The following is a 25,805-nucleotide window of genomic DNA, read 5'->3' on the forward strand; positions in this document are numbered from 1 at the left end:
TTGTCAAACGGGAACAATTATCTCTGTTCTGTGTTTCATTTTCTCCTCTCCTCCAGCCTAACCCCTCTGCTTCCTTTCCCCCCGCCCCCCGCCCCCGGCCTCCTCGCTACTTGCTAGTCGCTACTGGTGCTGCCGGCCAGCCACGAGGCAGGAAGGCAGGAAGGCAGAGGCTCCTCTGTGCTCACCCCTAGAGCCAGCCCTCGGGGGTAGCANNAGCGGCTGCCCTGTGTTCCAAGGGCCTGTTTACTCATCTCCTCTCCCACTAAACTGTAGGCTCTCTGCAGGCAAAGGTTTGCCTTTTTTGTCTCCCTGTCTCCAGACCTAGCCCAGGGCCTGCCTTCCAGAAAATGCTTAGAAAGGATTGTTGAAATGCAGCGATGACCATGGGTGCCAGAGTGATGGTGTTGAGTGTCCCCCTCCAAGCACAGCTAGAGGCTTACTGCCTGACCCTCGCTTAGCCTGTCCTAGCCCTGAACCTCCATCCTGCCCTCATCCGGTGGAGGAAGCCTGGCAGGAGGTGTGATCTTAGCCAGCACCCTCCACTGTGTGTCGCTCTGGAGTTGGAGACAATGCTTCTGGGTTGAGGGATCTGGTAAAGCTGCATGGAGCAGCTGGTATTCGGTTTGGGAACTTGGAGTTTCGAGGCGAAGCCAACAGAAGCCATCACAGAAGGTCAGAAGTGGGCAGCTCAGGCAGGTGAGGGGGCTGGGCTGGTGGATGCTGAGGTCCTCAAGGAAAGAAGGAAGGGAGGGAGGGAGGGAGGAGGCCTGGGGGTGCAATAAAGCTTGAGAGACCACCAAGGCATGTGGGCTTCCCATAAGCATTGGCGAACGATCCAGCAAAGACATTGCTGGAAATTGAAGCTAGAGTCGGCACTCATGACAAAATCAGGAGGAGAGAGACCAAGGGTGGTGAAAGGAGGTGGGAGGTTGTGGTAGGAGGGGGGGGGGAAGGCACTAGAAAAAGGGGGTGACCCTAAATGGCTCCAATTAGATAGTGAAGACGGAAGGGGATGAGAAATAGATCAAACCAAATGACCCGTCTTTTGCCTTAACAATTTCACGTCTCAAAATTTACCCTAAAGAAATTATTCAAGATGTACTTGAGGTCTTATGTTCAAGGTCTGATGGTCCTGAAGGTCTGATGTCCATCACAGTATTATTTATAACAGTAGAAAGAGTGGGGGAAACATTGTGCTAAATGAAAGAAGATGGTGGATTGAACGATCCCCTTTTTTATGGAATGTCCAGAATAGGCATTTCTAATAGAGACAGAAAGCAGATTAGTGGTTGTCAGGGAGTGACTGCTAATGAACCCAAGGTTCCATTTGGGGGCGATGAAAATGTGCTAAAATTAGATTATGATGATGGTCGCACAACCCTGTCAATACACGAAAAACCACTGCATTGTACATTTAAAATGAGTGAACTTTGTGATTTGTAAATTATATCTCAATAAAGCTGTTGAAAGTTTGAAACAGGGCAGGAGGAAAGGGTTCAGGGCGGGGGGATTCTGTGCACTGTGAGCGAAGGCCATGGACAGCTCTGGCCCCCAGTTCTGACGCTGCCCAGCCATAGAAGGGACCCCTCTGTAAAGGGTGCGAGACAGGTTGGGGGATTGGGGAGCCCTGGAAACAGCTGGCTGGAAGCTGAAGAGTGAGAGGGAAACCTGCAGAGCACGACACTCCAAACACGACTGTCATCCCAAGTGCCCTCCTTGTGGACACACAGAAAGGGCCCCACTGTCCAGCCTGGCTCCGAGGCAGCGCTGTTGGCAGCCTCCTGTCTGCAGGGGGGTAACCAGGGTTGCCCTGTATCCAGCCAGCAAGCCAAGGCATGGCTGACTAACAGAGGAAAATGGGATGCCCAGGTGGGGAGGAGAGAGAGAGGAGAGAGAAATTAGAAGGAAGCAGCGATGGAAGGCTCTGGAAAGGGGATGGAGGCAGGAGTTTAACCAGAGATACAGAGCCCTATTCAACCCTCTCCAGCCTTGGTCCTTCCATCTCCAGGGCTGAGATCCAGGGAGTCCCAAAGAAGCCCTGCAGGGGGGGGGGGGGGGGGGGGGAATAGGGAGCAGAGGAGGGAAGGGGAAGGAAACACTTATCCCTCACCTTCTTTGTGTCCAGCGTGTTTGGGTCACTCTATGCATGACGACAGGTCTGTTCAGTCATTCAGTCAACAGATACCTATTCTGTGCCAGGCACTGGGGATAGAGTGTGATCACAGAAGCCTCTCGGATATTCGAGCCGAGACCTGAATCAATGAAGGCATGAGCCTCCCAGATATTGGGGGAAGGGGAAGCATTAGCATAGGCAACGGGTCTGGGGTTATGTGTGGTTCCTTGTGTACATTTGCTTCTCCTGGCTTAGATTTTCAGAGCAGGTCTCAGAGTCTGGCAGTCCTGGGGTTTAACCCCAGATCTGCTGCTTAACTGGCTGTGTGACCTTGAATCAGTTATTTAACCTCTCTGGGTCCCCATTTCCTCATTTTCTTCAATGGGGAGGCCCTGAAGTTTCCCTAAAACAGGTGTGGAGAATGGGGTGCCATGCCTTAAGGGCCCACTGCCATGGAAGCTGTGCAGGAGTGTCTTCCCTCTGGGGTGACCAAACACTGGTAGTGAGGGAGAGCCTCGCAGGGCCCCCAAATCTCCATGACCAGAGCCAGGGGGGAGGATAGGGCCAGGGGGCAATAAGTCACTGATCCCAGACCTGGAGGAGGTGCAAGAGGAAGTGGGGCTTCCCTCCACACACTCCACACCCTTTTTGCATCCACCTCCCCCCCCCCACCTTCCATTCCAGAAGCTTCCAGCATGAGGGTCTTTCAGGCTTCTCCAAAGAGGGGACTAATTAAGCCTTAACTGACACAGCACTAATTAGCTTCTTAATTACACGGAACCACATGATTAGCCATAGAGCAGACACTAATTGTTCGTTAGGAGGCAGCCTCCCTCTCCCCTCCCCTTTTCTAGGACCTACCAGTTAAGGCACCTAAGGGGTCTCTGGCGGGCAGCAGCCCCCACCCCCACCCGAGCCCCTGAGCCCAGCCTGAGGTGAGAGGGGTCAGCTGGAAGAGTCCGCACTGCCCTGGCCTGAAGTCAGGCGCCCTCTGATAAGAATATAAATAATGCCAACTGCGGCCATCTTGAGCACCTTAGATGCGGGACCCTGCAGCCTTTCTTCTTCCAAACCCCTGACCTATATCAGGGTGGAAGTGTGCTCTGGAGCTGCCTTGGGGTGAGGGGACCCCAGGGCAGGCCCAGCTTGGCCAGTGAGAAGAGGGAACCAGCATTCACGAAAAGCTCGTGCCCTTCACCTCCCCCACCTTGGGATCTAGAACTTCCAACACCCAACGGAGCAGGTGTTTCCAGATGAGGGGGCGGGCTCCGGGAGGGTCACAGCTGGTGAGTGTTGGCACCAGCTTCAAACCTGGGTCTGACTCCAAGCTACTTCCCACTGGTCCTGTGGCCTCCCGCAGAATGTCCCAGATCCCCCAGTGTTCCAAATGGGGACCTGGAGGAGAAAGGTACCGGTCCTCATGGAGCCATCTGTCCCCAGTAACACAGCTTAATTTCTCTGCAGAGCCAGGAGCAGGGCCCTCAGAGAGCAGGGACAGGGTGCCTGGGTTCCAGTCTCAGCTCTGCCCTTCCTAGCTGTGTGACCTTGGGCAAGTCACTCTCAACCTCTCTGTGCCTCGGCTTCCTCATCTGTAAAATGGGGCTAGGAATGGTGCCACCCCACCGCACCCCCCTAGGCTGGCTGTGAGTCCTGGCGGAGCTAATGCATGAGAGGCTCTTGGGGGAGGGCCTGCCTTGCCAAGCCAGCCACAAGGGTGGCATTTACTGTTTTCTGTAATGGAGGTTGTCGGTACCTCCAGGAGAGCATCTTGGGATTTGGGGTGCTCCACCCCTCTCTCCCACTCCTCAGATTTCCTCGCCATTGTCTAGCCTTGCAAGCATTCCTAAGAGCTCCAGGTTCCCTGTCTCTAGGATGTCACCTCCCTCTCCCAAAAACCTGCCCACAGATGTGACCCTCTCTATATACCTCCCGTGCCCCAGCCCATTCTGGATCCCAAGCAGGCCCTCTCAGTGGCCAAGCCTATCTGGCCCGTGGGGGCACGCCGAGGCCCCACCTCACCCTACTAGAGGACAGGAAGGGGAGTGACACTGTGTGTGGATGTAGGAACACACATCTTGCTTCTTCTAGAATAGTCCATTTTCACCTGATGCCCTAGTGTCATTAACAGTGACTTCTTCCATTCTCAGAGTGACCTGATTTGGACAATTAATGATATGACCCCACAGTGGACACCCCCTCTCCTTCCTGCCATGGGCCAGATGCAGTACACACCAATTCTGGGGACGGAGTTGAGTGGTTCCAACAGAAGAGGGAAAACTGAAGATGTGGGGGAGGACTTCCCCAAGCTTTCACCTCTAGAAAGGAGAGGCGTTGGGATGCTAACGTTGGGGGTGGAGTGGTGCGCACAGCCCATGCTGCTTCTCCTGCCCCACCACGCTCCTCACATGCTCCTTCTGGCTGGCAGGAGGGTGCCATGAAAGAAGGGCCTCGTGAAATGAGGACGGGCAGAGGTTACTTGTGGGGGAGTGTGGCCTCTGAGTTGGGTCTCGGGGGAGGGGGCGGGTTTGGGGCACACTGGGACACAGGGAAAGTATAAATGAAAACAGGGCCGAGGGACCATGTTGTGGTGTCTGCAGTCAAGGCTGCCCACTGGGGCCAGGAGTTTGGACAGCTGACAAGTGGATTGGGAGCAGGTAAGAGAGAGGAACCTACAGAAGCCAGGGAACAGGGACATAAGCCAACACTCCAAAGAACTACCCAACCAGAGGGGGCGTATTCCATTATCCATTTTCCGCCACCGGCCTAAAGATTTGAGATAGACAGGGTGGCAGGGTCCCGAAGTGTTTGAACCAAGAGCCTCGTAGAGGCTGGGCCACTTATGTTGTCTGGGTATTGAAAAATGCACTACAAATGAGAACAGCTTGTGCCAACACTGAGGGAGAAAAACATCAAGGATCTCCTCAAGGATGGGGAGCAGATCAGCTTGTCAGGCCCTGGGACAGTTTGATGGACACCAGGCCGAAAGGAATATGGCGGCCTGTCTGAGGAGAGCCTTGGGCCCCCTGATGAGTGGCTTACTCCTTGTGGAGGAGTCCTGGGGCACCAGCGCCAAGGGCATGACAGTGCTGGCTTCGGGGTGGGATGGGCAGAGATGCACTCACTGCCCCTTGTCACCTCCTCCCACAGCTTCTTGCCCTCCTGGAGTCCTCATCTGGTCCCCTTCCAGAGAGCCAGGCCTGGTGTCCAGGGCCAGGACGCTCCGATGACACACCCCTTCCCTAACTGGGCCCCAGGAGGGCGAGAGGGGGAAGACACCCAGCGCTCCCCTACCTATCTTAACATGCTGTAGGCAGTGCCAGCCACCCACACCCCCAACACATCCCCGGTGTGGCTGCAAGAGACCCAGCAAGTAGGTCACCATGTTCCTCCAGATGCTCACCGGCTTCTCATTATCTGGAAGCTGTTACAGTGTGTCAAGGAAAGCCCTCTGGGGTGTTATCCCATCTGTTGCTCTATTTCTGACACCTGCTGCTCTCCCACCTGGAATCCCGTGCCCTCTGCTCCTCTTACCTAAGCCTGCCTGTCCTTGGTCAAGTTATCAAGTCTCCCTGTGCCTTTTTCTCCCTGTGCATAATGTGCACATGACAGGACCCACCTCCTGGGGGTCACAGAGGACTCACAGGGTTAATTCATACAGAGCACTTACGGCAGGACCCAGCCCAGAGTAGGTGCTCAATTAACGGGGGCTACAGTTCTTCTTACAAGGCCCAGCCCAAATCTCTCTTCCTCTAAGAAGGCCTCCCTGACCATCCCAGCCTTAGGCGGGCACTCCCTCTTCCGCTTCCGCTGCCCACTCCTCAGCATTTGTCGTACCCCGATGAGCATCCCCTGTCCTAACCACACACATCGCCTCCACACTCCCCGGGGCTCCCTGATCGCCAGGCACGACATGCTCCACTCTCCGTCTGTTAACTCTTCTGACCCTCACAACGTCCCTTTGTGATAGGTACACTGTCACTATCCCCATTTTACAGAGGAGGAGAATGAGACACAGATACGTTAAGTAACCTGCCCAAGGTCACGCAGCAAGTAAAGCGATGGACCCAGTTCAAAGGCCCAAACAGTCAGACTCCAAAGTCCGTGCTTTTACCCTCCGCTTTAATCTTGAGTCGATAAATGTTTGGGAGGGAGCGGTGGGCGGGATATACACACAAGTACTCATGGGCTTCGGAGAGTTTCCAGTTTCACCAGTAGGTACGCTCGGGGCCCCACACCAGGGCTGTGCGTGCGTGTTCATTGCGTGTGTATAGCGTGCGTGCAGACATGCGTCTGAAGGCTGCCCACCGCATGCATGGAGAGCTTAGACACCATGTGTTCTGAGGGTGTGCACACGTGTACGATGTGTGTGTGTCTCTTTGCAGGGTGGCGGGAGGGGACATCTCACTCCTTCCTGCGGCTGTGTTTCTGCCCTGACAACTGGTGAATACTGCAGAGGGACGTGGGTTAGCGCATAAGTCCTCTTCTTTAGAAACTGAGATTCTGGAGCCTGGGGTGGTCTCATGGCCAGCGCACCGTGTGTGTGTGTGTGGAGTGTGACCGTCAGTGATCTGAGCATGTGCGCACATGGGTCTATCTGTCTGCGTGCTAAGTACACCCGTGCATACGTGTGTCAACGGTGCGCCGGTGTTTGCACAGGGCACTGGAAGGTGCATCTCGGTGCACAGAGGAGACATGGGACCTGCGTGCGCCGGATATGTGTGCGTGTGAGGCATGCGTGTGTGTTTGTACACTGAGAGGCACAAGGGCAAGTGCGCCTACGGGGAGACGTGGCGGGCACCAAGAAGGCCAAGTAGAGCCGGCTGAGCGCTGCGCCTCCGCCCGAGCCCTGCGGCGCGATTTGCCCAGGTTGCCCCGTCTCCCGAAGCTCAGTCTCGGGGTCACAGAGACTAGAACACCCATCTCCGAGGCGCGCCGGGAGCCGTGGAGACAACAGCCGGCGGCACAGCGCCAGAAGCGTGCAGGGCTATGGGAGGGCGTGTTGGTGTGCACACGTCCGTGTGTGTGTCCTGACGATGTGTCCGTGTGTGTTCACAGAGTGTGCAGGGTATGCGGGGGAGCATGATGCGTGAGCACGCCTGTGAGTGAGTGTGTGTGCACAGCGGGGGTGCGTGCCCAAGCCGAGGCGGGGGGAGGGCGGTGCGCTGTCGCGTGACTGGCACACGTGTGGTCGTGTGTGCCGTGTCACACACTGTCTGAGCGTGCAGGGGCTGTGCCCCCGGCCGCTCGTTCTAGGTGGGGCTGGAGATGAGGGGACTGGCGGGGCCGAGGGGGTATCTCTGGCTGTCAGGCCCGCGGAGGGTGGGGGGTGGCCCCGCCGGCGGTGATTGAGCCCCCGCTCTCCCACCAGGCCTGCCAAAATACAGCGAGACAGGGTGTAATTACCGGCACTTACCTCGGCCATTACCCCTCTCGCCGGCGCGCGTGACACACGACCCGTCAGCTCCGCGTTGGTACCATTAAGGGGCCTCATTAGCATCCCGGCTCAGAAGCCAAATTACCCTCACTGCTCATTTCAAGATGTCATCAATTTTAATTTAGGGCCCAAAGATAGTACAATGGGAAGGCCCTCCCCAGCTCGCTGCACACGGAAAGGGAGGAGAGGGTGGGGGAGGGGCTGGAGGGGCAGCCGGGGCGGAGGGGGGCACCGAGCCGGTAAGGGAAAGAGGGGCTGAGCGAGGAGGGGAGAAGAACGCTGGTCTCCGCCTACCCAGGAAAGGCCTCCAGGCTGGGACCTCTGTTGGCACCGCCTCAGGATGGAAAAGGAATCCAAGGCACAACCAGGGCGGGGCCCCAACCCCCCCCACCCCCTCCAGGGCCACACCATGGGCGAGATGCTGAGCCTAGCACTTCCTTTCCGTTATTCCTTCACCTCCGCAACAGCCTGGGGAGGTGTATCTTGCAATCCCTCATTACAGGAGAGGAAACTGAGGCACAGAGACCTCCCCCCTCCATCACCTAGCAAGGCCTGGCAGAGTCCACGTTTAAACCAGAGCTGTTTGGCTTTGCTGCCCCCTGCCTTCTTCCTGGACCCAGAACCTGTGGCCTTTGGGAGAGTCTTCCAGTCAGCCTGCCTGGGCCCGTGGGTGGAGGGCAGGGGTGGTCTTCTCACGCTGTGCGCCCTGTCTGGAACACCCTCTCCCTCTTCTCATCAGCCTGGTCCTCACAACTCAGCTTAGGGTCACCTCTCCCTTTCTTTAAACCTCTAGCTGAATCTTCCCTATGGTCTCTGTGCCCATCTCCCTGCCCTCACCTACCCCAGGGACTGGCTCCTGGAGAGCAAGAGCTGTCCCTTGGCCACTCAAGCATCCCTAGCAGTCAGCAGGGGCTGCTCAACGTGGGTGCTTTGACCACGGAGCAACTGGGGCTTAAGAGGAGGTGGGTGGGGGGTGTGAGAAGGGCTGCTTCGGTCTATCTGCGATGGCACGAGAGCGGGTGTGCCACAAAGGTGAGTTGCATGAATGACCGACTGGTCACGTGAACGAATGAACCAGCAGGTGGAAAGCCCTGGGCACTTTCAGGTCCCGGACAGAAACTGAGCGATTCCTTCACCAAGCCTGGCAGCAACTTGACTTACCAGCACACGTGGGGCATTGTCATCATACCAGCAGGGCCTGCGCACGTGCCATTCTGAAAGGGGGAAATCACAGGCAGCTCCATAGGCCTCTGGCCAGTGGAGAGGGTTTTCCAGAAGGCATGGTTTGGGAGGTGCAGTGGTGGGGGGCGGGGAGGGGTCAGTCTTCTCGTGATTTCCAGCCAGCTCTGCCACCCTGGTCTATCTTAACTCATAGTAGGGCTCCGGGCAGGATTCTGAGTCCTGTGGGCCTCGGTTTCTCCAAGTGGAAAGAAGGAGGCCATAACCCAGGCCTTAGCTCTTCAGCGACTAAAGCAGCAGGAGGAGGGCTGGGCCTGCGGACACAGGCTGAGGAGAAAGGGCACTGCCAATCACTGTGCCCGGCCTCACCGGCCCGGGTCCTGCCTGCCTCCCCTGCTGCCTGCCAGCCCCGCCAGCTCCCTGGCCGCTGCAGGGGTGAGAGGAGCAGGCAGGGCCCCATCCTGAGCCCCGAGACACGGTCCTTGCTGGCGGCGGGCACCGCTCCCTGGCCTCACTGAAGACGGATCGCTCCCTTAATCACTCTGGAAAAGAACCCCAAGCCGATATAATATTATAATTAATTAATTCACTAAAAAGGTATTAAATTTCTCTCCCCCCTGTGGATATTATCTGAATTCATTGACCTTTAGAAAAATCACCCTCTAATTGTAACCAGGTCCAAAAGCATTTGCAGCCCGTCCCTTTTACATTAATAATATCTTCCCAGACTCGGCTCTGGCTGCTTAAATATTGTATAAATTCCACTGCCCCCCTTGGAAAAGAGAGAGCCAAGAAAAAAGATGAGGCTAAAGGAGCGGGAGAGGGGGATGGGGGCCGGACTCTGAGAAGTGGGGGTCCCAGCAGGTGAGGGACAGGAGTGGACGCCAAGGGGCTCTTTCTAGGTGTTCTGGCTGATAGGCCAGGTGGCCGGGAGGGGCTGGGGAGGGCAACGGGCTCTGAGATGGGGAAGGGGGCATGGGTTTAGAGCAAGAGTGTTATACTTGGGGTTCATTTTTAGGCGGCAGTGTGTGTGTGGTGGGGGGAAGATCCAGAGTGTGTATTGGACTCTCAACCAAGTGAGTTCTCCAGAGAGTGAAGGAAGCATCTCGATTTAAAGGAGCAGTGGGTGATGGAAATCCCAAAGAGGATATTCTAAGGCCCTGCTGCTCCCCTTCCAGGCTTCACTCCCCTTCTGGCTTCGCAGACACCCCTGTCCTAGGGATGGCGGAGCGGGCCTCGGGGGAGATGCAGTTGGATGTCCAGGACTTCCTGACACCGAGGACGTAGCTACGAAGGAACAGAGAGCCAGCGCCACTGGCCGGGCTTCAGCAGGGCCCACCTCCATTCCTGGCCATCTGTCCAAACAACCAGAAGGGGACATCCCGTGGAAGGCAGGGGTGGACAGCCACCTTCCTGGGCATGCACACCAGCAAATGTGTCTGTCTTAGCCTGCGGGACTCACATCCCAACTCCCTCAGGGTACAGGGAGGCGAGAAGCTGGCGGCTGGTGGGGAAAGACAGACAGACACAGGAAGTGGAGCTGAGGATGGCAGGTCCTCTCACCCAGCACCTTGCCTCTTGCTTTGGGGCCCCACAGGGGACCTAAGGGTGTGACAGCTTCTCGTCCTTCCCCGACCTAGCTTGGACCCCTTTCCTAGACCCCAATCCCTTCTGACACTTTGTTCTCAAAGCCTGGGGGGGCTTCCTCAGTGAAATGAGGGGGTTGGAGGGGTCCATCTGTGCTTTCACACCAGCCCGCTTACCCACTCTACCTTTTTTAAAAAATAATTTCCCCTAGACCGGTGACAGGTAGTAAGGAGGGCACGTATTGCATGGTGCACTGGGTGTTATACGCAACTAATAAATCATTGAGCCTTACATCGGAAACTGGGGATGTACTGTACGGTGACTAACATAATAAAAAATCATTAAAAAAATAATAATAATTTCCCCCTCGTCGACTTGAAGTCTGCTAGGGACTTGTCTATCAATAAAGCGCCCGAATGAAGAAAGCATTCCCCTTATTTAATCAGAGATGTTCATAACCACCAGTCCGGAGCTGCCGGCCTGACTCTGTTTCAGCCAAGAGTCATGCAGATCCGTCTCAGTTACAAGAACCCTTGCTGGTGGCTTGTTGCAATGCTGGAGGGAGCACCTGTGCCTGCCTTAACCAAACTCGCAGGACTGGCAGGGCCCCCAGGCCAATCGCGGGCAATGTGCAATGAAGCTGAGACTCCACTATCCCCCACTAGTGGGCGTCCGCAGCAGCTAGGTCCTGGCCCTGTGGCGCCCTCTCGTGGGCAGAACCCCTCACACCCTCAGTCCGGCCCAAAGGTGGGTCCAGACCCTGCTTTCCAGGCTTCAAGTGGGAAGGACCCCAAGGATCTAGGGAACAGGAAGCCAGCAGGCAAGTGGAGGGGCTAATACAGCCGTCTTGAGGGGCTGCATAAGGGAGCAGAGGGGCAGATCTCCAGTCCATTGACTGAATCCCCAGGATGAAGGAGAAGAACAAAACAGGGTAGGAGAGTTCTCCATTTTGCCTAAAGGACTGGACTTGGGAGTTCCCAGACCCCTTCCCCTTCCAGTGTCAACATGGCCCAAGTCTGGGCCCATCAGCTATCTCCCAGTGAGAGTCTAGGGCTTGCCCCAGGAGGGGCTGAGTGTGGGTGGGTGGGTGGGGGCTCCCAAGGCAGAGACAGTCCCAGCAGCAGGGTAGGGTCTGGAACTGGAGGGAGACACCAGGGCTCCTGGGCTGGCTCTAACTCCACAAGGTCATCCATGGCTCCATCTGACCTTGAGATTAATCCTGCAGCCTCCGCCAGTCCAGCCACCATCAGCACCCACACGCCCAGCTCCCTTTCCTTCTCTCCCCTCACACGTTAATTGCTCCTATGTTGATTTGATCTCCAGCTCCGCACAGAGGAAATTGCCCTCTTAGCCATTTTCATCCTGGGAGTTTTAATTTTTTTTAATTAGGCCCCTTCGGCCTCTCAGGGCCCCATGAGGGGAAAACCATTTGGTCTCTGCCTGAAGACTGGGAAGTCAGGAGAGAACTGGGCAAAGCCCAAAAAGACGCTCTCCTGCCTCCCCCAAGACAGCTGGGACTCAAGAAGCTGCCACTCTGCCCCTCACTGCCCCAAGCCCATCTCTCCAACCTGGGTGAGGTCCTAAAAATGCCAGGACCTCAGAGCAGAGGTGCATGGGAATCAGGCTGGGGTCGGGGAACAGAAGCCCGGAGAGAGTAAAGGATTCGCCGAGGTCTCACTGGCAGACAATGCCAGAGCAGGGAACAGGGCCCTCATCCTTGACTCTACCCAGAGTCCGGTACTCCTGCCTCCACCCAATTAGCTCAACTGAGCCCCCCTTTCCCCAAACGCAGAGGAGGACCCAGCTCCTCAGTTACTAGGGAGCCTGTCCTGCTAGAGACGCCGGTCTTGCCTCCACGGAGCAGGCAGCTCGACCTTCTCCAGCAGGTGTCAGCCAGCCCACCCAGGGAGGGATAAAAATCTGGAGAGGTGACCACTAGAACAGGCATTCGGGAACAGGAGAAATATGCCCCCCACCCTGGGCCAGGGGTAGACTGGGCTAAGGGTGTCCCAAAGCAGCAGCTAAGAACAGAAGACTTGGTTTCTGAGCAACCAGGTCCCCCACATCACAGCTCAGCTGTCTCGGGACACAGCTGGTGGTGTGGGACCAGTGTGGTTGCAGCGCCATCTTGTGGTCATGAGGAGGGACGATGACTCCCCTTTCTGTCCCCAAGCCGCCTAAGTTGGGCTACATCTCCAGCTTCCCTTGAGGCCAGTCTGGGAGGTGAGGGAAAACAGGCGATGGGCTTGTTCCCTCCTCTCGGTACCCCCCTAGCCTGACCCCCACCAAGGTCATTTGAATTCTAAATCCGTAATGGTGTGCACTGGGTTGAATCCTCCCGTTGTGTCTGCCCCAGACCACTCAAGAGACACAGGACAAGCAGGTACAAAGCACAGTGTTTACTAAAGGCACAAAGTGGGGAGCCTGGAGGGAGCTGCTCTTCCAGCAGTGACCCCGCGCCCTCACAGGAACCCAGCGCCCCCTCTTCCGGCCACCCCCGCCCTCATACCACCTGGTAGAGAGCTGTTAGCACCAAAGGGGGGTGGGGGTGCCAGGCTGGAGGGCAGACTTGCGGCCATCTGAGTCCCAGAGAGGCAGGCCCGGGCACCCCCTGGACCAGTCGCTGCCTCAGAGAAGGAACTTCCTGAACCCCCTGCTCCCATGTGTCCTTCCCCGGCAGGGGTGGGGATCAGACTCAGAAGACAGACCCCTCCCAGGACCTCCTCTTACCTCTAGCACACCTGTCCCCTCCCTTCCCCTCATGATTTCACCTCTAGGAGCTGGGCTGAAGGCCTATTCTTACCCAGCCCCATCAAGAGGGCGATCCCTGGGGAGTACTGAGCCAGGTAGGGGGCTTCTCCTGCCCCCACAGGCTGCCAAGCAGGCACTAAGTCCAAATGGGGCCAACAGGAAGGAGTGAGGCAGGGCAGTCGGCTACGTCACACACGAGTGCAGCCTGAGGGGTGGAAGGGAGGTGGCCCCGGCCCTCCCGGCCCCCAGGTCCACCCCTGTTCCCCAGCATGGCGGCAGCCCGGGTCACAGCACATCGCCCTCCTCCATGCTGAAGCTGCTCCGGCGGCTACTGGCCTTGGAGGCCTCAGGGGACATGGTGGAGAAGAGAGGGTCAGAGGCCAGTGGTAGCAGGGAGTCGTCCAGGAGCATGAGGTCCAGATCCTTCTTGGACAAGTTGGGGAACGGGGAGCCATGCTCTGGCCCCAGAGGTTCAGGGTAGCCTGGGGGCCCTTCCTCGCCCCCGCCCCCAAAGCTCAGGCTATGGCTGAAGTCCAGGTGGTGGAATGGGGACGGTGGCTGAGGTGGCTGGGCTGGCAGGGGCAGCGGGGCCTGGGGGGGCAGAACCGGCAGTGGCTCAGGATCCGGGACCTCGGCCTCCAACAGCAGGGCCTCCCCAGGGCCCTCCTCACTGGGCAGCTCCTGCTTCACCACCTGCTGGGCCAGCTCAGCCATATTCATGCCTGATGGGGAGGTGGTGGGGAGGCCATGCACTCGAGCCTGCATCTCCAGCTCCTGCAGGGGTGGGGGCAGAGAGAGAGAGAGAGAGGGGGGCTGGGGGCACACACCCGTGGGCGCCAGCTACCCTGCCCCCCGGCCCCTCCCCTCGTGGCGCCCAAGACCACGACGTGGCTCAGCTGGAAGCAAGTACTGGGTGGCACTGGAGTCTAGACCAGGGTTTTTTCAAACTACAAGTCACAACTCATTAGTGGGCTGTGAAACCACTGTAGTGAGTCTTGACCAGCTCACTCTCTTTTTGTTTTAATCGGAATAGACTTGTCTAGACTAGACCAGAATAGAAATCATCAGAATGCTCTTCATCTATTAAGGAGGGTTCTTCCACAAAACCTTGATTTTTCCCTTCGACGGTGGCTATGCGTGCTGGGCGGTAATGCCAACTGTATTACCACCTCTGAGAAACAGAAGTGTAAAAGCTGCCATCCATGTACCCTTCGTATAGATGACCTGCTCCAGATCCAAAGACGACAGACCCTAGGTGGGAGGCTTGAGTCTCCCAAGCTTTGTTCTTTAGTCTGTCCCCAGTGGCGAGACCTGGCGCTCCCCCAGACAGTTCTAGCTGTCTGCCTCCCCTACGGTAGGTCTGCACGTTCCCCCCCTCTTGAGGGGAGGTGTAGGCAGGTACTTGCACGGATCAAGGCAACGTGAGCAGAAACAACAAGCATCACCTCAGGAGTCGCACGCGGCTTTAGGAGCCGGCTCTAGGCATGCCTGCCCACTGGCCCGGGTCCCAGAGGGAGGGTCCCACAGAACAGAACCTCTAGCTGGTACTTGTGGCTCAAAGTTGCTGGGGGTGGCTTGTTAGCGAACCACCACGTCTGTCCTCCCTCTTCATTGGCACCAGTCCCACTGCCCCAACTTCCGAAGTGCAAGCACGGCCCCCTAGGCCGAGAGCCAGGCCAGGGTCAGGAGTCAGAGCTACCAGGGAGTCCCGCGCAGGGGCCAGACCTGGATGCGCAGCAAGAGCTGCTTGTTGGTCATCTCCAGGCGCCGGGAGTGGTTCTCCAGCTCCCGGGACTTCTGCAGGTCCTTCTGCATCCTCCGGATGTAATCCACAGAGGCCTTGAGGATGGTACCCTTGTTCCAGCGCACGTCCCTGCGGGCCGGCCAGAAGCAGAGGCACAGGCTCAGCCGAGGGGCCAAGAACGCGCCATGCACGCCACGGGTGAAAGGAAAACCCTGCTTGGGTTCCAGAAGCTTCTGCCGCCTGTCCCAATGTGGCCCACAAACCCCAGATGCGACCAACCCTGGTGTGGGGAGCAGGCCATTCTCCATCTGCACAGAACAGACCCTCCCAGGTGATTTCGTTGCCGTCACCCAACTCGCTAATCCCACGGAAGCAAACAATTCAGAGCAGCCTCCTTCCCTAGCTTTCCATTCCTGCCACCAGCACCCACACCTGTCCTCCACTCTCACTGCTCCCAGCCCTGGACCCGCTCTGCGCCAGTCCAAGTCCAAACGTTCCCAGCATGACTCCTCCTCCAGGAAGTCCCCCCTCCCTGACCCCAGCTTCAGTTCCGGGATTTTGCTCAGTCTCAAGCTGTTCTGATTTGACCGAGGGAGGGGTCTTCTTTCCCCTAACAGATAAGCTCTTAGCAGGCAGCACCCAACCAAGGGCTTCTCCTCCCAGCCCTTGCCCCTGGCAACCAGCACAGGCTGGGGTTCACAAAATAGCATCGGCTGCTGCTGCCCCGCCCCCAGCCCCGCCCCTTGTTCCCTCTCCCCCAGAACCCGCTCACAGGTCGTTGGCCTTGGGGATCAGCATTCCCAGCTCCTTGATGCGGTCGTTGATGTTGAACCTCCGCCTCCTTTCAACTAAAGGGAACAAATCCCAGAGGGAGCGATTACAGGGGTGAGGCCCCACCGGGGAGGGCCAGCCCGGGGAGGGTGCCTTGGCCCCTCTGGGAAGTAATGAGTGACCCACAGAAGAGGATGAGGCCCCCACCGGGGAGGGCCCAGCCCGGGGAGGGGTGCCTTGGCCCCTCTGGGACGTAATGAGTGACCCACAGAAGGGACTGCTATGGGAATGAGGGGCCCCAGGCCCAGGCCCAGGCCGGAACCACCGGTCAGCTGTTAGCACGGCAAAGCTGCCAGGGCAGAAGTCCCCCAGCCACCAGGGCTGGAACTCCTTTCCGGAGAGTTCCCAGGCTCCACGCCCTAAAGGAAACTATCTGCTGTGATAAAGCTGTTCCTTCTGAAGTGCTGGGGATCTCATGAATATCGCTTCCCCCAGGGCCCCTCTCCTGGCCAGTGGGAGGAAGGCAGTGCTGAACCCATCCAGTCCCATCAACGGAGGATTTAAGGTCTTGGGTAGCGAAGCCCTTCTAGAACCCACGCAGGTCAGAGTGTCTTTTTTTTTTTTTTTAAATAAACTCTACCCCCAACATGAGGCTCAGTCCGAGAGGCTTTTTAGGCAGCCCAGGGGAGAGCAAGGAAGAGGGAGGCAGGCAGAAGGCCCCGGGGGACTCACTTAGGTTGTGATTGTCTTTCTTCTGCCGCTCCTTGGCCAGGGCCCGGCTCTCAGCATCTGGAGGTCAGGGGAGAAGGAGAAAGGTGCTGGGAGGGAGGGAGGAAGAGGAGGAATGGGGAGCCGGGGCAGCAGGAGATGGGGAAGTGATACCTGTAAGCTCTCGCTTCTGGGTCAGGTCAGCAGGGCAGGAGCTGCTGGTGACGCCCACCAGGGAGGCTGTGACCTGGGGGTCACCACTGTACACGTTCAGGTGGCTGCTGGACAGGGGCAACTGTGGGGTGAGGTGGGGAGAGGGACGCGGTGAGCAGCCCCCTCTCCAGGGGGGCCCCTCCCCGGGGCCCATCATCCCAGGAACAGCCATTCCCAGGGACACCCAGGGAAAGCTATACTGGTGTCCCCCGGGCCACACTTTCAGCTTTAAGGGCTCCACAGCCAGCTCGAGGATGTCAGAATCCACCCTGGGCCTCTTCACCCAGCAATTCCATGGGAAAGTCTGTAGGGTTGGGAGCTGAGTAAGGCGTGGCCCCTGCCTCCAGGAGCAGCCAGCCTAGTGGCTGGAACCCCTGCCGAGTGATTAGACCGGTCACAGCCCTGAGGGGTGACAGATGAGGGGATTAAGTCCAAGGCACTAGGAAGCCCAGAGGACAAGCACCTAATCTATGTTGGAGTTTCTGCAAGGTTTCTGGAGGGTGTGGAACGTGAATTGGGTCCTGAGCAGAGAAGTGAGTTAGACCACAACCCGCAGGGCGGGGTGGCAGAGCAAAGACGCGGGGCTGGACAGAGCTGGTGGTCACCCGCCGCAGCTCAAGCTGCAGGGTCAGCCAGTGTGGTGTGGGCAGCGCAGGGGACGCTGCCGGACGCTGACCTTCCAGACTGGACTTGCAAAGACACTGGCATTTTGTAATGGGCAGCCTGGGGGGGGGCGTGAAGCAGGGGCCTGGCAGGGACAGACTGGAGCTCTGGAATGAGCACCCCAGCTCCTGCCACAGGACCACGCAGAGCAAATCACAGGCCCAGAAGCCTAGGTGGGACACAAGCACCCTACCAGATACATGGAAACCACTAAGGGGACCAGATACTTGTGCCTTCTGGTCCTCTCCCTCTTCCCAGCGTTCCATGCTCTGCTGGCAGCCGGTTTCAGACCCAGCGGGTCCCGACCAGTCCTGCTGAGCCACTGGGCAATGTTGCCAGGGCAGTGGGGAGCAGGGACTGACTCTTTGACTTCCTACTGCAAGACTTGGGGGCTTCCCCTCAGTGGCATGAGCTGCGGCCAGAGTCAGGGTAATAGGCGCAGGCCCAAGGGGCAGGAGTGACCAGCTAAGGTTTAGGACCTTCCAAAACGGGGCAAGGACACCCACAATTCCACCTGCTCAGTGCGAATATCTGTCGCCCGTGCAGAGCTAGGCCCCAGTTCTTGCCTTATCTAACCTTCCCACAATCTTGCAGGGGGACGGCATCATCCCCAGGCTGCTGCTGAGAAAAATGGGGTTCAGAACAATTAAAGGACTTGCCAAGGTCACAGCCAAAGCCAGAAGCTCGGCCTCTTGATTCTAAGGCTGGCTCCTTCCCCTCTGCTACCTCACCTCTACCTGGGAGGCCCAGAGAGCATTCACACTGCCAGGAGGCTGCTGGAAGGAGGGGACAAAGCCAGCCCCTTATCACTTGTCCCATGGGGTGAGGGATACAGTCCCCGCTGGGTCCTAGGCTTTGTAGAAGAGGGAAGCCCCAGATCCCAAAGGAATTCATCAGCTCGAGGCCACACTGCTTCCCTCCAGGAATGCTTTTCTGCCTCCCCTCTGCTGAGGCCCAGCGCTACTACCTCCTGCCCCTTCCCTTACCCGCCCCCCACCCCTCAGAAAGCCTTCCCCAACAGCCCAGCCACCACTCTCTACTGAAGCCCTGTCACGCACACAGGCTAGGCATGTCTCTGGAGTCACAATTCTGCTCAGCCTTGGGGTCTGGTCACACGATTTGATGGACATGACTCTCATCTCTGCAGCAAGATGGTCCCGCTCCAGTGAGGACCCTGTCTCTAGTTCTTTCCAGACTCAGAGCCACTGCAGAACCCCTAGCTCCTCCCTCTGACAGTCCCACCCCAGCCCAGCCCAGCCAGCAGTACCGTATTGGGCATCTGAGTTTCAGGATGGATGAAGCCCAGGACATCATCCAGACACACAATGTTGTCAATGACATCAAACTGAAAGAGAGAGAAGTCTGTTGGGGGAGGGCCCACTCAGAGAAAGGCACAGGGAAGGGGCACTGGGACAGCCGCTGACCTGCAGGGACCCTGGAGCCCACCTCATCTAACCTGCTAATCTTGGGGGAAAAGGAAAAAGATCCAGAGAGGAGATGAGTTGTCCAGATCCCACAGGCCCAGGGCCAAGGCTCTTCCCAAGGAACCAAGGTGCCCAAGGAGACCGCTTTATATACCTTCTGTCTGGACATGGCTTTGCAGGTGTGCTGGCCTTTCCTCTATGAGTCTCCGGTTTCTCCCTACCAAAGCTGTCAAAAGTAGGGATGAGGCTTCTCCTATGAGACTGGGGCTCCCTGAGGACAGAGCTATGTCTCCCCTCAGATGGGGAGGGACTCTGACAGTGGCACCGGGCCTCTGCCATTAGACTAGCAGTCCCAGGAGCACAGCACCCGGCACCCTGCTCCCGCTCCACTCCGCTCATGGCAGCCACTGGCCAGCTCCTCACTTACCTCCCTCTCGGGGTTGGAGCCAATGTGCAGCATGGCCATGGGGCTGTTGGGAGCACTATTGCCGGCTGAGGAGGACAGCACATGTCCGGCCCGCACCCCTGGGGATGCAGCCGGCAGGGGCTTCGGGGAGCCCTGGGCGGGGCTGATGTGGGCGGCAAACTTGTTCCCGTAGGTCTCCGACAGGTACTCCCGCACCTTCTGGTCCCGGGACTGCTGCAGGTGGTAGGAGGTGGGGTTCTCCAGGTAGGACTGCACCTGCGAAGGGGAGTGCAGAAGGCAGGGGTTCCGGGGGGGCCGGAAGCAGGGTGCGAGGGGACAGGCCCCACCCGCAGGACAGGCCCTACCTTCAGGACCTCGCCAGGCACGGGCGGCGGAGACTGGAAGTGGACGGGGGTGTTGATGGCCGGGGTGGGCGGTCCGCCCAGCGGCGGCTGCGGCTGCTGCTGCTGCATGTAATGCATGACGGCCTGCTGCTGCAGGCGCTCCCGCTGCTCCTCCTGCTGCGCCTGCTCCCGCATGAGCTGCATGCGCAGCCCGATGCGCGACGCCATGGCGGCCAGCGGCACCGGCTCCCTGCGGGCGGGGGTGGCGGCTCTGTGACCGTGCCTCGTCTTCGGAGCACTGGGTCTTGGGGAGGGGGCCGGGGCCCGGGGAGGACGACTTGGAGGCCCAGGAGGGGGAAGGGGTTTGCCCAGGGTCACCGAGCAAGAGGGGGACAGAGCTGAGACTCGAACCCGAGTTTCCCGGTTCCTGGGCCAGAAATGGACACCCTCTCTTCCTCGTTTATGGTGGCTGAACGGCCCCAAAAGGTCAGAGGCGATCTTGACTCCTCTCTTTCTGTCATGCCACATGGTGATCCTGGCCACATACGTCCCCTCTGCCACCACCTGCCGGCCGCCGATGTGGGCCCAGTCAGTAGCATGCCTTATCTGGCTTCCTGAAGGCGCCTCCTGACATTCAGACTCCCTTCTCTCCTGCCCTACAACATTCTAGTCATAACTCAGTAATCAGACGGATCCTGCTAAACTTTTAAGTCAGACCCTGTCCCTCCCTCTGCCCAGAACTCTCAATGGCTCCCATTTCACTTGCAGTGAAAGCCAGAGTCCTTACCCTAAAAGGCCCTCTGTGATCCATCCCCACCTCATGGTCCCCTCTGACCCCATCTCCCCCTACTTTCTCCCTTGTTCCACCTGCCCCAGCCACACCCACCAGCCTCCTTTTAATCCCTCAAACAGAGCAGCACGTTCCCACCTCAGGGCCTTTGCACTTGCTCTTCCCTCAGTCTAGAATGCCCCTCCCCCAGATACACTCATACCTTCACGCTTTCAAAGGCTCAACTGTCACATTATTACAGAGACCTTCCACGGCTAACCTATTCAAAAGTGCAAAATCCCTACCTGCTTCCCCCAACACTCCCTTCCTTCTTTGAGTTTCTCCATAACACTTATCACCATCTTAACCATTACGCATTTTTGCTTAGTTATTTCATTCATCCTCTATCTCTTTCTCACTAGGAATGCAAACTCCCCTGAGGGGAAGCATTCTGTCTGGTTCGCTGCTATGCCTCCAGCCTTTAGCCCAGGGCCTGGGACACGGTAGATGTTCTGCAAATGTGTGCAGGGAATGATTACTATTTATGAATCAGACACTGGCGATACAGCAGCAAGCTAACTATAGCCCTGAGCGTGTGGAGTCTACAGTCCAGTGAACGAGAAAAGCAAGTCCACAGGCCATTATAACCCTGTGCAGAAGGTCGCTTTAGAGCACCTGGGCCTGCAAGGGTCCAGAGAGGGCTCTCGCCACCCAGGACGTCAGCCCTGATCATGGATGGGTCTCAGTGGGATGGGGCACTGAGGCCCCCAGGCCTAGTCTGGAAAGAGGGAGTAAAAGACAGACTGAGCCCTGCAGCTGGGCCCATTCTGTTCCTAGCTCCTTGAGGGATCCTGGCACATCCCTTCCCTTGGAGGCTTTGTCTCCCTAGGCACAAAATGGAACGGTTGAACTGGGTGATTTCTAAGGTCCCTCCCCGCTAGGAGACTCCCTGAGAGGTTCAGAGCCCCCAGGGGTTCCCCAACTCCATACAGGTTCCTGCAGAGGGTCCCATCTCAGGGATATTGCAAGAGGCCATATGACTTCGTGGTTGAGCAAGCATTACCAAACAGGGCAGACATGGGCTTAAATCCCAGCTCTGCCACGTCTTGGCTGTGTGACCTTGGGCAAGTCACTTCACCTCTCTGAGCTTCAGCTCAATTTCAACGTCAGAAGCTTGGTGAGCATGTTAAGTGGAAAGATGGTGTCTTGCACAGCGCATGGCACTTGGTAGGCTGAGTGGAGAAGTAAAGAATAAACACAAGACTGGCAAGATCAGCTGTAGTACAGACCGGAGGCCAGAGCTATGCCCAGGGATCCGAAGAATGAGACCCAGACCTCTGGGGCGGGGGATAGCAAAGGAAAGCAGCATTACCTAATGCCAGACATCAGACTAAGTCATTAAGTACCTCGTGGAAGGTACTGGCAAATATTCAGTGAAAATCACTGGATCATGGAGATAATAATAATTTGCATCTCTCTGAGCATTTACTGTGTGCTGGGCGCTGTTCCAGGCATTTCAACCTCAAACAGCCCCACGAGGTAGTTTTGGTTATTACTCTCCTTTTACAGATAAGGAGAAACAGAGGCACAGGGAAGTTAGGTATCTGGTGACAGAGACAGAGCTGGGACCCAGTCCTGTGTGACTCCCCAGCACACGGGGGTGGCGGATGGGGGGTGGTCACCACTGTGTCTCCACGCAGAGCTCAGAAGGAGCTTGTCCCAGGTTGCATGTCTGGTTGGCTCAGGGCCACAAACGGAGCCCGGGCCACCGGACCCCAACCCAGGGCTCCCTCTGCCACCACAGCTGCTTCCTTGCAAAGCGGGTCCACACCATCTGCCTTGGAGCTTTGAGTACTCAGTGACCCTTACTCACCTTCCTTCCTCCCTTCTCTGCCCCCCAGGCCAGGAATTAGTGAATCAGCCCCAAGGGTGTCTCTGCCCAGCTCCCAACAGGACAGTCCCCAAGGAGAAAAGAGCAGACTTCACTTCTCTCCTGCAGCAGGGACATGGCGACAGCCTTCACCCCTTTCCTGTGCTCCTACAGAGGGGTAGCCTGTCTTCACCACCAACCCCTCCCCCGCCCCTGCAGCCCTGCAGCCCTGCAGCCCTGCAGCCCTGCAGCCCTGAAGCCCTGAAGCCCTCACGGGCTCTGACCCCAGCCCAGCCCACAGCCCCGGCCACGCAGCTGCACACCCAGCAGCCCTGCATGCTCACACACGCAGCGTGGGGGAGCCCGCCCCTTCGGGAACAATTTGACTTCAGTTGGTCCCCATTGGGGGGAGTGGCCCCGGGCCTGGCAGTGCCAGCCGGCACGGGGAGGACTGGGGCAGAACGAGCCCCTTGTTTCTCTGACAAAGGGCTGGGTACCCGTCCCAGGCTGAGCGAGAGCTGGCTCTGCCACAGGACAACCTGGGCTAAGTCCTGCTCAGCCTCTCGCTGGCCGTGCCAGCCTCGGTTTGCCTATTTGTAAGACGGATGCGGGACGCCCTGCCCGACCAACCCCATCCCTGTCTGTGCGCCTTAGCCTGTCCACTGTCTGCTGACAGAGTGTGGCCCCGGGCACAGCAGAGTGAAGCTTCCCCACCTCCTCCCCCGCCCTCCGTTGTCAAAGCTGTCACCCCAGTCACAGAGCTGCTTCCTCCCCCCACATCCCAGCCTCCTCCCCTGGCCCTGCCTGGGTCACTCTGTGCCTGGCCTGGGTGGGGTGAGTACAGGGTTAAGGGAGGGACCTGAGGGGATCTGAGGGCAGATGGGGTGATCCAGGAGCGACCCCGGGCATGCTAACCATTCCCTGCCCAGCCCTCAAGCACACCTGCTCGCTCTCAATGGCTGAGGGACCATCCCCAGCTTCCCCCGGTGCCCAGTCTGGTCAGAAAAAATAGGGAGGAGGGACGCAGGAGAACCAATATGACCGCCAAACCCTCCCCTGCATCTGACCTCCAGACCTACCAGGCCTGGGAAGGGCCCACCATTCATGCATTCGGTAACACCCGAAGCCTTGAGTGTCCACTATGTGCAGACACCAGCGCTGGGTGTTTCCCTAGAGAATCTTCTCCCCTGCCCGCCCCCCAGTAACACCCTCCCGAGGGGATTAGGGGGTCTAACGCCCCAGAGAAGTCCTGCCTCTCCCGAGTCCTCTAGAAGAGGTAGCCGGGACTGAAGTCTCAGCCAAGAGCATGAGAGCCACCCCTTCTCCATGCCCCCAGAATCCACCAGCCATCCCCGCCTCCCTCGCCCCACTATTCACTCTGAACCTGCCACCTGACTCCCCCTGCCCTAAGCTGCGTCTGGGTTCCAGCTTAGTTGTGACCAAAATGAGCTTCCCAGTCCAACAGATGCAGCTGAAGCCCTCCCCCACCGCCATCCCCCGCTGCACCCACACTGGCTGGGTGACTTTGGGAAAGCCACTTAATGTCTCTGTGCCTTGGTTTTCTCTTTGGTCAAATGGAGCCAATAAAGGCACCTGCCTCTTGGGTTGTTGTGAGGATTCAAGGAGGCACGGTGGGGTTGTGGAACTCCCTAGCGCGCCCTTAGGCATCCGCTAACAGACAAATGCTGGGCTTGCCCCCAAAGCCACGCACATCTCTAGTCAAGGCCAGGGCTCGTGTCGGGGCCTGGCTCGTGTCGGGGCCTCCCCATCAGCCATTTACATGTCAGTATGAACAGGCTCAGATCCTAACGGAAGATGTAGACAGGGGAGGGGAAAGACAGGGAGAAATGCCTGGCCTCCATGAGGGACAGGCAAGGAGAGAGACGATCCCAGAACAGGAAAGCCTCAGCTAGAAAGATCTCAAAGGTTAAGCATTGAGTGGAAAAAGAAAACTACAGAATAAAATGTACAGCCTGAGCCCATTTAGACAGGAAATGGGTAAACATGTAGAACAGACTAGGAGGATCAGAAGGTTTCTTGAACGCTTGCCCTGGGGCAGGGCTGGTCTGTGTGCTTTCACGTACTAACTCATCCATTCTTCACAACAACATGAGTTGTGACTACTATTACTGCCCCCAGTTTTCAGGGGGAAACTGAGGCACAGAGAGGTGAAATAACTTGCCCAAGGTTGCACAGCGGATGAGTAGCAGAATGGACACTTAAACCAGGCTGCCTGGTTCACAGCTCCCCCTCTCGAGCTTCTATTCCGGGCTTCCCCAGTATCCCCAACTGTTCAGAGCGGTTACCTATGGGCTGGGGAGTGGTAGACAAGGTTCTTAGAGTTTCTCATTCTTACTTTTTTTTCCCTAAGATTTATTTATTTGAGAGAGAGAGAGAGAGAGAGCATGCGAGCGCACACGGTGGGAAGGGGCAGAGGGAGAGAGAGAGAATCCCAAGCAGGCTCTGCGCCACGCGTGCTGAGCCCGAGGCGGGGCTCGATCTCATTACCCTGAGATCAGGACCTGAGCCAAAACCCAGAGTCAGACACTGAACTGACGGCACCACCCAGGCACCCCGTGTGATTCTTTTCACACAAGGGGAAAAGAAAACAGGGCAGTTTCCAGGGGTTTGGGAGGGCTCCACCTGCTTCCAGTCATATCCAAAGGTGGGGTTCCTTCAGTGCCACCCAGAGTCTGGCCCAAGCCCTGCCCTCCTCAGTGGGATGGTGGTTAAGCCAGCCAAGGACCCTGGGTGGGGACGCTGAGTGGCCACCAGAGGGTCAGAAGTCACACATCAATTGGAACTGGAGGGCCAGGCCCCAGGTCCAACTGTTTCCACTACCACCCCAGACATGAGCCTTTGGAGGGAGCACAGTCATGCAGCACCCCTCAAATGCTCTAAGTGGAGCCAGGACCCCTCAGTTAATTGTGGGACCTGAACTCTGGAGATTTTTCTGCCTCCCAGGTGATCCTTTAAAACTTGGAACAGGAAGGGGCGCCTGGGTGGCTCAGTCAGTTAAGCTTCCCACTCTTGAATTCCACTCAGGTCATGATCTTGAGGTCGTGGGACCGAGCCCCACATCGGGCTCCACGCTCAGTGCAGAATCCGCTTGAGATTCTCTCTCCCTCTCCTTCTGCCCCTCTCCAAACTCACGTGAGCACGCGTGCGCTCTTTCTCTCTCTCCCTCTAAACATAAAATAAATTACATCTTAAAAAATAAATAAAAATAAAACTTGGAGCAGGAAGCAAACTTCCCATGACTCAGCAAGTCCATTCCTAAGTAGACGCCCAACAGAAAAGCAGCCATGGGCTCCCCAGAGGGCACTAGAACGTTCACAGCAGCCCTACGGATAGCGCCCAAGCCAGAAAACACCAGATGTCCATCAACAGGGAAACGGGTAAGGAAGCTGTGGTGCACACACCCTGGAATGCTGCTCCACCATGAGAACGAGCCCACTGTTGCTACACACGACACCAACGCCTCTCGCAGACAGTGCCAAAGAAGGGAAGCCACAAAACGCACCCAGCACCATCAGTGTCTACACCGCTCAGAGAGGCAAAACGAATCCTCTGTGAGAAGTCAGGATCCTTTGGGGGGACCTTGGAAGGAGTGCCCGAGACGTGGCACAGGACAGCTGGCAGTGGGGGCACAAGGAATGTTCTGTAATTTGATGCAGGGTTGGCGACACGGAAGGTCGAGTTTATGGAAATGCAGGCGGCGGCTCAGTGTGTCCGCTTTTCTGCGTGTGTTTATACTACCATCAAAATTTACATGGGAACGCGGGCAGACCTTGAACGGAAGAACAGAACATAGGGCCCCTGCCTCTGC

General features: G+C 57.5%; 1 protein-coding gene across 6 annotated transcripts in view; it reads right to left on the bottom strand.

Moving 5' to 3' along the window:
* Positions 1 to 12,697: 12,697 nt before the first annotated feature.
* Positions 12,698 to 25,805, bottom strand: part of TFEB (transcription factor EB) — a 54,257-nt gene continuing 41,149 nt past the window's right edge. For all 6 annotated transcript variants that reach the window (XM_040643461.1, XM_040643459.1, XM_040643457.1 and 3 more), the window contains 8 exons: positions 19,359 to 19,587; positions 19,015 to 19,269; positions 18,431 to 18,508; positions 16,462 to 16,582; positions 16,312 to 16,368; positions 15,581 to 15,656; positions 14,790 to 14,937; positions 12,698 to 13,838 (listed from right to left, as the gene is read on the bottom strand). In XM_040643461.1, coding sequence (XP_040499395.1) covers positions 13,350 to 13,838; positions 14,790 to 14,937; positions 15,581 to 15,656; positions 16,312 to 16,368; positions 16,462 to 16,582; positions 18,431 to 18,508; positions 19,015 to 19,269; positions 19,359 to 19,565 — 1,431 coding nt within the window. In that variant the 5' untranslated portion in view covers positions 19,566 to 19,587 and the 3' untranslated portion in view covers positions 12,698 to 13,349. The remainder of the gene's footprint in view (positions 13,839 to 14,789; positions 14,938 to 15,580; positions 15,657 to 16,311; positions 16,369 to 16,461; positions 16,583 to 18,430; positions 18,509 to 19,014; positions 19,270 to 19,358; positions 19,588 to 25,805) is intronic.

The sequence above is a fragment of the Ursus maritimus genome, unplaced genomic scaffold, assembly GCF_017311325.1.
Source record: "Ursus maritimus isolate PB19 unplaced genomic scaffold, ASM1731132v1 scaffold_29, whole genome shotgun sequence".
NCBI lineage: Eukaryota > Metazoa > Chordata > Mammalia > Carnivora > Ursidae > Ursus > Ursus maritimus.